The sequence below is a fragment of the Scomber scombrus genome, chromosome 12 (assembly GCF_963691925.1).
Source record: "Scomber scombrus chromosome 12, fScoSco1.1, whole genome shotgun sequence".
Taxonomy (NCBI): Eukaryota; Metazoa; Chordata; class Actinopteri; order Scombriformes; family Scombridae; genus Scomber; species Scomber scombrus.
Window position 1 is genome coordinate 13,594,074 of NC_084981.1, and position 10,909 is coordinate 13,604,982.

A 10,909-nucleotide genomic window follows, 5' to 3' on the forward strand; every position below is an offset into this window, starting at 1 on the left:
TGCCTTTCATTACCACCTACAGATCGGTGCAGGTAAACTCACCTTTCAAACTTGAAGCTTGGACTCAAAGCAGAGGCACAAGGGATATCAGAGTCAGCTACACATAAAAATCAAGAGTGGTATCTTCTATAAATAAATCTGCTACAGGATGCAAACAGTCCTCATTCAACCGTGGCTGTAAATGCTTTTTTTTTAAATTGCAGAGAAAAAGGTTATGCACCATTTGATGTTCTGCTAAATCTGTTTAAAATATAATCTTTTCAATTTGCATAAAATATATATATATAGCATCCTCTTTTACAGCAGAGGTATACATTTCTGATTCCATGAATGTAAGATTTAGGTAATAATCACTGATAATGTATTGGGGTGTATATCACTAAAGATTTATTATCAGCCTTTCATGTTACATAAGCTCATCATATTCAGGTTTTAGCCATTACAAGTTAACAACTTAATTAACATTCAAAAGTGCAGAAGTGCTTTGTACCTTGAATTTGAACCTTAAAAACCATTCAAAGCCATTTGAAATGAAACAATTAATAAAAAAAACCTGTAATAGCTGAAACCTGAATATGAAATCAACCATTCACATTACTATTTGATTCAACAGTTTTAATTCAGGACCCGCTTACTAGCTTTCTTCTGAACTTCAAACTGCATCTCATGGTCATTATCAGTAAAAGTGGTTACATTCAGTCATTTGGCAGACACTTTTATCCAGTGGACTTACAAGTGAGGCAAGACAATAAAGCGATTGAGGACAGTGACTCAGAAAGAGCTGTGGTACAAATTTTCAAGTAGGTGTGCGGTGAGAAAGAACACTTTGCAATCAACAAAGTGCTAAAAAGTTAAAGGGACGAGCTGATTTTTCAGGATATTTCTTGGCAGTCGAATAGACGGTTTAGTTGTCAACATGTGACCTAAGTAAAGATTGAACTTATTTTGTCAAACCAAAATCAAGAAGGAACATAATAAACGATCAAGTATGTATTCTAAAGAAGGTAACTGTAAATAAACATGCTTTATTTGCAGCCGTGCTGCACATATTCATAAACCAGGAAGGCTGGAAAAATGATTGTCACATGATGAATCCAGACGTTTTTTAATGAGCACACCCATGTTGTAGGAGAACTGTCGTGATTTTTTCAGATGTTTGGAATCTCTGTGTTTCAGACTACTCTCCAAACTGATGAGATCAAGAATGTGCCTTGTGGAACAAGGTAAAGAAGAAAGCCATTTTAGCTGAGATATTGACCCATTCATTCATTCATAAAAATATTGTGTATTTAACAATTTTATCTTTCCTTCACAGCGGTGGTGTAATGATCTATTTTGACAGGATAGAGGTTGTCAACATGCTCGTCCCCTCAGCAGGTAGAAAAATGTTCTAACATTATTGCAAAAGTTCCTTATTTTGTTGACTCATCGGCTCTGCCCGGCGCTTTGTATTACAAAAGTCTGACTGTTGCTTTTGTTTATTTTTCTATAGTTGTGGATATTGTGAGGAACTACACTGCTGATTATGACAAAACTCTAATTTTCAACAAGATTCACCACGAACTGAATCAGTTCTGCAGTGTGCACACACTACAGGAGGTCTACATTGAGTTGTTTGGTGAGTACGTCATGAAATGGAAAGTTTGAACTCGCGTATTAACTCAGTATTAACACGGCTTGTGGTTTTTGTTTTGCAGACATCATAGACGAGAACTTGAAGACAGCCCTGCAGAAAGATCTTAACTCTATGGCCCCGGGACTCACAATACAGGTACCTTTTACACACATACACACACTTAACTTGAGCAATAGAGTGGAAGAGAAACTAGGTGACTCCTTGAAGAATCTGGCCTCTGTATACTGGATACAATATACAATATAGTTAGCTTGCAAACCAATTTACTCACTGCTACTAAAAAACAGTTTGTTAAATGACTCCCACTCCTGATGGAGGATTGATACACTGGTGTGACGAGATAAAGCACATGCATGAAATAACTCAACCTATCACATGATATTATCACAGATGTTTTGGCATATATACACTGTCTAAAAAGTACTCAACAAAGTGAAATATAGAAATGTTAAATGTTAAAATGTTAATTTCATTTGGAAACAGAACTGATCAGCTTATTTTTTAACCGTAAAATGTCCGACTGAGCACATATCTGGGTCCCAATTCAGATTTAAGGGATCCCTGACAAAAAAAAGTATACATGTTGTGTTTACGTTTTAAACAAATATTAACTAATATATTGTATTATTAAAACTTAAATGTTAATATCTATATTGATCTAAAAAACCTTCAAATTGTGAGCAGATACCAGTAAACCAATCCTAAAACTATAACTATCCTCACATTGAATCAATAATTAACTCTCTGTGAAATCAACTGGCAGTCTGATTGTGAACAAAGGTTCATTTTCTTCTTCTCTGTTTTCCTCTCTGCTCTATTTAAACACCCTGATTAAGGCAGTCCGTGTCACCAAGCCAAAGATCCCAGAGTCTATCAGGAGGAACTTTGAACTCATGTGAGTTTGTAAATCTGCACTTATCCAGCACAGTCTTAGTGTATATTTCAAATTCCTGCATGCGATCCACCCACTCAGTTCAAGTAAGACCACAGCGGAAAAGAACATATTTGTGTGTGTGTGTGTTTGTGTGTGTATTCAGGGAAGCGGAGAAGACTCGTCTGTTGATAACGGCTCAGACTCAGAAGGTGGTGGAAAAGGAGGCGGAGACTGAGAGGAAGAAGGCCATCATTGGTAAATGTGGTGGCGTTTTACTGTAATTCAGCCAGCTATGTTATAATTTGCATGACTGCCATTACAATTCTGTCAGTTTCCCCACTTCAGTTACTCATGTGTGACTACTGTGTACGATCCTGTTTCGTTCCTGTTGACACTCGTGTTTGTGTTCCCTGCAGAGGCTCAGAAAGTGGCCCAGGTGGCGGAGATCCACTTCCAACAGAAAGTGATGGAGAAAGAGACGGAGAAGAGGATCTCTGGAATAGAGGGTCAGCCTCTCTGCTTTATCACAGCATGAATTTTTGTGTTTGTATGTGAGTGCGTCTGTCTTATTCGGCACCATCTCTTTTCGTTGCAGATGATGCCTTCCTGGCCAGGGAGAAGGCGAAAGCTGATGCAGAATATTACACTGCTGCCAAGTCTGCTGAAGCAAACCGGGTAAAAGGCAGTGCTGACACAGTTTCGAACATAAACACAGAAACAAGTACAACATCTAAACCTTGCACGTGTTTGTCTCTCTCCTTACTCGTCACAGTTGAAGTTAACCCCGGAGTACCTGCAGCTGATGAAGTACCAGGCCATAGCAGCTAACAGTAAGATCTACTTCGGCCAGGACATCCCCAACATGTTTGTGGAAGGAACAAATAGCCCTCAGAAGTCTGCGCGCTCCACTCATCAGTCCAAAACTGAACCAGATTTGCTTAAAGAGAAGCAAGACGGGCAGTGAGACCGCAGCTCAGCCCCCCGCGCAGGACAGGACAACATGTTGAGGACTTGTCTTGTTTGAGAAGTAGAGAGTGCTGAGCTTAAGATGACAGGTGGGATAGCTTTACAGCTGGTTTGGTGAACAACACACTTCAGTCTTAAATCTATGTGGCAAAGAGAAAAAATGTAAGGATTTAAGGAGAAGTATGGGGCAGAAAGGACAAGATAAAAGGGAATGTTTTTGTTTTTTCATCTTCCACTCTTTGAAAAAAGTTTTTTTTATTTTTAGGAATGAGAAAGATGCCATAGTTTAAAATCAAAAGCATATAAAATGCTTAATGCCTGCAAGGCGACAGCAAGTAGTCGCCCTAATCTACATGTGCTTGCAATCAGTGCAGTGTTTAACTTTGCTTTTGGATCTGCATTAATCTTTTTTGTTGTATGCAAGAGGAGTGATTTGTGCTAAAAAAAAAGATTTTTGACTCGTTTAATTTCTGGTTTAGCCAAACTGGAATCAAACAGGTGACACTAATTATACGCAGGACGGGTTGTACAAGTGTCCGTAAGGTGGGACGGTTAATCTCTGTGCCATTATTTTCTCTCACATTGAATCACTAGTTTGTTTTTCCTTCTGAACACCAATCAGTGCGAGGACTGTTTAATGAAACGCTGCTGGTGGGTGATCGTATTATATTCAGGTGTTTGCAGCTTTTTAAATGTGGTGATTGTAAGAGAGTCATTCACAATACGGAGCACTCCCACCCACCTTCACAATCATAGCTTTCTCAAAACAAATGGCCTGATTTAGTTAAACTTTCACCCAAGCCTGCGTAAAGAGAGATACAGTTTGTTTTTACAGGCACTCAAAGTTGAATGGCTGTCTCAGTATGTTCAGTTTCTATAGTTGATATTTAGTGGTGTCAAATTGGTAGTGATGTGGTTTATTTTCTGTTAGACTGGTGATAGTTTGGTGTTGTTAGTTGTGGGTGAAAGAGCAGCCACATGGGACAGATTTTAAATGCTGCATCGACATCTTGTGTGGCATTTACCGTGAAACCAACTGAGAGAGAAAAAAGAAAGTTTGAGTGCTGCTAAAAGAAAATCTGCCTTTTTATTCTAAAAGCAAATTTAAGTTGACTTATTACACTGAGAAGCGTAATAATAAGTGGGTCTGTCAACAGGAGGAAGTTGTGCTTTTTATACTCCTCACTATGAAGTCAGCTACATCTTTGAAATCATCCATCTTGTTCTGATTATCAGAGCCGTGCATGTGGAAATATAGTAGGCTTGATTGAGATGATTAGTAGTGCCTGTAACTATCTGCCAACTCTTTTGTTTTAGAGCTTATTGCGACGTGGTTAAATGTTAATTCTCAGGAAATTGACTTTTTATTTTAAAGGATAGGTTCACAATTTTTCGAGTTTGCTTGTTGTAATCATTCCCCGCGTTCACACTGGCTGTTAAGAGATCCCCTAGGACAGCTGCTCATTGTTGGACAGAGCTTATTGAGCAAGAAAATGTTTGAACTTTGGCGTAAATTCGGTTTAATGGAGTCTGATAACTAAATCTGGTGATACCCAAGTGGGAAAAGTGAGGTCGTGAAACAAGAAAAGAACGATGTGATTTGACGATATGAAAGCTTATTTTAAAATAATGAACATCTGCTTATGAAAAGAAGTTTAAAAAACACATTCAACTAAGGTGACGTTTTTATTGCTACATCACTATTTTATCGCACCATTTATTTACAGCAGATGTCAGACGTTGAATATTATGAGGACGGTCAACGAGGAAATAGTACAAGCGAAAGCTCTGCTCCACTCTAAATGTTTACATTTTCTGCACTTCAAGAATTGACGGACTGAAAAGTTTTTCAGTCTTTCCTAAACAAGATCACTCGAAGGATTTGTCAGCACACAGTTCCTAATTAAAATAATATCTCACACTTCATGAGAGTTTGTTTAACCTCTGATTTAGTTTTGTGTGATGACGTGAGTTCCAGCAGTGCACAAAAACAAGTTTTCTTCTTTTCTTTTTTTTTTTTTTAAAGATGAATGTCGATAATGCTCGAGCTAAAACAAGATGGTGCTAGTTTTATTGTGTGCGAAGCTTTTTGATTTTGTTCAGCTTTGTTTTCAAAAACAAAGAAATACTTCCAATATTCAGATTCAAGCCTTAAATATTGAAGGGACACCTGAGGTTTAAAGTGATTCTTGTTAACTACACGGCTCCATTTGATCTTGGCATGCGATACGTCTTGAGAGCGTGCACAGAAACACTGCACGGCCTCACTGTAGACTCCAGCTGAGACAGTCACAACTAGCGGTGGACACTAATCGTGTTTGGAAGGCGTCCTGATGTTTACTTGACCTCTGAATGGCAGTTTAACAGCTGCACTCTTCATTTGCTTGGTGATGGGTTCAAATAAAGATGCAAAAGAGGTGTATGAATCACTCATGAAAATGATTTTTTTTGTCAATATTTTGTACAATCTGTGAAATTTAAACATTGTCTTCTTGTTTTAAAAGGTTTATATGCAAAATGTTTTCAAGTTTTGACAATGTTCTTATGTAAAATAAAACCTATTTTGGTACCTCTCTTCTCCTGTGTTGATTTGTGTGTGAACATTATGTGGTTCAGTGGTTTTCATCCTTTTTCTCTCTGACGTCCCCCCACGGCCTTCAACGGCATCTGTCATGTTATAGAAGTGGATGTTATGATGATTTTAAATACAAGAGCTGCCAATCTTGTTTTTTTCAATAAATGTGTTCAAGTTTGCATTTATGTTAAGACTTGAGTAAACCTAAAACTTTTCCATCACTCAGGGCTTTCTGTTTATACCTCCGCTTGCTCACTAATGTTCACAAACTTAATTACAGTTTGTAATGAGATGAGGTGGGTGGGAGATATCCTGTGTAATTATTTAGTTCATTTATCTAAAGGGTCTCAATACTTTTTCCACAACTGGCAGCTACAGAAGTACCAAATGTGGTACAAATAGCTCGCATTGGGAACCACTTGTGTACTACACAAAGATACCAACAGGAGGAGAACTAACACCATGTTACAGAAACGCTCTGGTTTTATCACTCAATACAAAGAACATAAAAAGACAAACAATGAACCTGCACCAACTTATTAACTCAAAGTGGAAGAATAAAGACAACAGTACTACTAAAACGTGATAATTCATGTGATATACATGTGAATAAATGTTGGGTAGTCACTAATTTTAATGGCTGGACTGCAGTAACAATGTGAGGATGACTCAGTGAACATATACACAATCTATCACACAGTCCTTATTGTTCTAACCCATATTATGTGTAGTAAACATTACAAACACAGACTTCTGGGGAGTTTGAATGTTGTATGGTCATCCTAAGAAACTCCAAACCTCAAGTCCTGCCCTCAGCAATGCCAGTCAGCTGCTAACAAAGGCTTTCCAGGAAGCATTCAGTGTGTTGGTGTGTGACCACGGCCTGAATGAGCAGAGGGTGTTTAGTTTAAGTCTGACCCCAGTTTTTCCTGATGTCAGGATTTGTGAGAAATATGATAACAAAGCATGTTTATGAGTGTAAATAAACTTCACTCAGCCTCATCTAGTTTTCTTTTTTTTCTGAGGAGGTTTTTTTTGTTGTTTTGAGCTCATTTAAATGGGTGGTCTGATGTGGTGTCAGGAGGGCAGAGTCAGCGAGTTTACAGACCTCCCTCTCAGGAAGTGAGGTGAAGGTCAGGTTTGCTGCTTCCTGGATGAGCCAGCACTCCTCTTTCCTTCCTTTGCTTCCCTTCCTTTCTATCATATGGTCCTGCATGATCCCTCTATCCTGCACCTCCTCAGAGACAGAAGGGTGTGGCCTGAGTGTAGGGGAGTAAATCTCATCCCCAAACAACAGTGTGATACTGAATATGATTCATCAGTGGTCATCAATAGCCGCTCTGTTGGGCCGTTTTCCTTTACATTCCTATCCTGTGTGTTAGTGCAACTCACACACTCATACAAAGAACATTACCTTTGCTATTTATCAGCACTTCATGTTGTGTCTCCTGTGTGTAATCCTGGTGATCCTCAGGAATGTTTTTCTTGTCCTTACAGCTCTTCTATTACTCTTCATTATTCCAACTCTCATCCTCATTCCGTGTTGCAGTGTCGATCAACGTTATTGTACTCTGTCAGTATCAATGTGTAATGTCTTTAATGTTGACTTTAAAGTTCATTCAGGATCTTACTATACTACTATACTATTATTTATGCTAATATATTATCACAGACAAAAAGTACTCGAAAATGATCAGAAGAATCTACATCTGCAATTGCATGACAGCTGGGCAAACTCCATCTGCTGATGAAGAGCATATAACATGATCAAAAGCTCCAGAGCATAGCTACTAAATGGACCTTGTGGTGACTATTTTGTCAACTATTTTAACTTAAGGCCTCATCATTTTGGATTACAGTAAGTTTTGCTGAACTACTGCATACTAAGGTTTGACTTAGCAGATAGCCTATGTTTTGTACTGGTTTCTTCAAAAGATATTTTCTTTTTCATGATTGTCCTTCCTTATTGTATTTGGGGCCTTGATGTTACACGAGATCAGGGATGTTTGAAGGGTTGATTAGATATAAATACTGTATGCGTTATGTTTTGTCCTGAAGCGTCCTGAGTAAATTGAAGATTCCTTTACAGAAAGGGAAAAAAAGAAAGTGGAGAAGAGTCCTTGAGGAGTTTATAATGTATTTAACGTTCTTTAAGTAAAATATATGATTAATTAATTAATTAATTAATTGAATGATCTCTTATACAAACTAGATAAGTAAGCAGGTATTTAAATTGAAACAAACTTAAACCAAAAAAAGGTCAGGTGGTTTAGCAGCAGCTGCACATATTGGTATGTGATATGTTGCTATATTCAATTTAATCGAGAGCAGAAAAGTAAAAGTGAAATTTCACTGCAGGTGTTACAGACTGTTTTTATGTAGCTGTAATCTGTTTGTGTTGCTGCTGGTGAACGCTGCCTGGCTTATATCAGCCCTTTAGTGAATTGGTAAATTAGTTGAACTCATATTTACACTGTGTACTGTATGATACTGGCATACAGTGTTCTTCAAGCTTTAAAATCTCCGAGAGGAATGTAAGACTGAGGTTAAGTTATTGGATTGTGTACTATAGTTACAACATTTAAATAAGACAAGAGATGTGAGGTGGTTTGGAAGTTTTAAAGATGAATAAAATTATGTTTTTTTTCTTCTTGACTGTAAGAAAGTCTGTCCAAGCATGTGATACAGAAAACAATGATGAGTATGAATTATTTATCATAAAGTGTATATCGCACTATGAAACACAGGGTTTAGCTGCTAAAATGTTGATGGTGCTAAATATTTCTGTGACTCAACAAGAGTAATATGGGTGCCACCTTTTAATAGCAGGGTAGTCAGAATATCTGGCAGAGGTGGAGAATACCAGGCACTCTGTCTTTTCTGCATTTAAAACTATTCTATGAGTAAGGAATGATACATGGAAAGCATCAAAGGCAGACTGAGGATGAGTCAGGGCCTGTTGTGGAGCCTGGGGAATATAAACTTGTATCATCTGCAAAAAATTGACATTTAAGTATTAATTAGGAAGAATGATGTTATATATATAAAATGTAAACAGCAGTGGACCAAGGAAACACCCCTGAGTTCTCTCTGTAAAGTAAGAGAGGAACCAATTAGGTGCAGCTTCATCTAGACCTATAAACTGTAGTTAGTGAAGTGGGAAGTTTATGATCATGATGGTATGAAATGGTTTTGAGAGGTCAATGAAAAGAGCAGCACAATTTTTTTTCATCCAGGGAGGAGACAATGTTATTAATGCCTTAAACTACAGCTGTTATTGTGCTGTAACCTGGATGAAAACCAGACTGTTGTGACTGTAGTAAGGTGAATAATCATAAATTGACTAATGATTCTAGGATCTTTGCTAAGAAAAGAGGTTTAGATATTAGATGGTAAACATTAATGCTTTTGTGTACGGTCATACCTGTTGAAAAGGTTTGGTTAAGAATATGAGCTAAATGTGGACAGATTAAGGGGGCACTTAAATAAAGAAGATATATGTCAAGATTATCTGCACCAGCGTTTTTACATGCTTTTAACCTAAACAGAGTTTTGTGAACATCGGCACTTGCTTATCGAGCTAAAAGGTAAGCAGTGCAGACATGATTGATTTCATTGTATTGCTTCAGGCATAATGATGCTGGTGACTGATCAGGTGATAGGGAAGTAATTACCACAAGATAGCTCAGTCACAGCAGCAGGCAGCTGGAGAAGATCAGCTGCTCTCAGTGGGTCATCATTGTCCTGTTATTCTACACCAACAGAGGGGGCAAGATCAAAGTAAACACAGGGACTGACAGAGACATGCACTGGATCTTATCTGATGTAATTTGATGACAAGAAACAATACACCTAAGCCACTATACCACAAACAGATACTTTGTGTAACCGTTAAGTTTACACAAAGTATGTTTGTGGTATAGTGGCTTGGGTTTTCACAATAGAAAAAACGCAGGCTTTCTCTGCAGCTGCTGTGTCAGCAATGCTTTACTGTATTTGGTCATCTATCACCATTAATCTCTTCTGGGGAAGTTTGAGTCATTTGTATCTCATTACATTGATCTAAACAGGAAAATGAATGACGTAATTTTCGAAGGAAGGCTCTGTCAGTCACTGCGTATGAACCAAACAATGTATATCATTAAGATTGCAGCAGCAAGCTTTCCCTCTGTGCATCATTTTATTTGCTGTGCTCTGCTCTTATTTTAAAAAAAAATGAATAAAAAGACAATTTGGAAAATTAAAGTGGTTAGTTGATTTATTGAATGCTTTTGCGGTCAGAAGTCAGAGGCTGTGTAAAGGCACAGATGTCAAAGACGACCACAGACACATGAAACACGTTTAAACTCCTCACACAGAACAGTACTATTAATCAAACAACTCAAACTTTCACAAAACAGGCTAAATATTATAAATAATTCACTATAGAATCAAGGTCATAATATGTAATATCTTTTGGGATAATTTGTTTTCCTATTATATAAAAGGCAGTTGTTGCGCAGCCTCACATTTCATAGTATGAAACTGCTTTGCATTGGAAACTCTACAAAATATGACACTAGTACCTACTAGTTACATTGTGTAACTAATGTAAAAAAAAAAAAAGAAAAATTACCAAACCACTTCTTTTGAATCACAAAAACACCCTTTACTTAAAAAAAAAACAGTATTGAAACAAAACATCTGTAAGCTGGTAATGCATTTCAACAGATATAATGCACTTAGCTGGTAAAACAATAAAGAACTTATCTTGTGCCGTGATGGATTTAAGTTTTCTAAAAGCTATCTATTATAGTTTATTGCAGTTGATGCTAAGACTAATTCTCAGTGTGTGAGTCTGTGTTACATGTTAATAGTA

At 37.5% G+C, this 10,909-nt stretch overlaps 1 protein-coding gene across 2 annotated transcripts in view; it reads left to right on the forward strand.

Moving 5' to 3' along the window:
- erlin1 (ER lipid raft associated 1) overlaps positions 1–6,045 on the forward strand; it is a 7,812-nt gene extending 1,767 nt beyond the window's left edge. For both annotated transcript variants that reach the window (XM_062430413.1, XM_062430414.1), the window contains exons 3-12: positions 1–32; positions 1,177–1,223; positions 1,316–1,377; positions 1,493–1,618; positions 1,698–1,771; positions 2,473–2,531; positions 2,674–2,765; positions 2,927–3,016; positions 3,106–3,185; positions 3,283–6,045. The exon at positions 1–32 is cut by the window's left edge and continues 50 nt beyond it. In XM_062430413.1, the coding sequence (XP_062286397.1) occupies positions 1–32; positions 1,177–1,223; positions 1,316–1,377; positions 1,493–1,618; positions 1,698–1,771; positions 2,473–2,531; positions 2,674–2,765; positions 2,927–3,016; positions 3,106–3,185; positions 3,283–3,474 (854 nt within the window). In that variant the 3' untranslated portion in view covers positions 3,475–6,045. The remainder of the gene's footprint in view (positions 33–1,176; positions 1,224–1,315; positions 1,378–1,492; positions 1,619–1,697; positions 1,772–2,472; positions 2,532–2,673; positions 2,766–2,926; positions 3,017–3,105; positions 3,186–3,282) is intronic.
- The last annotated feature ends 4,864 nt before the right edge of the window (positions 6,046–10,909 follow it).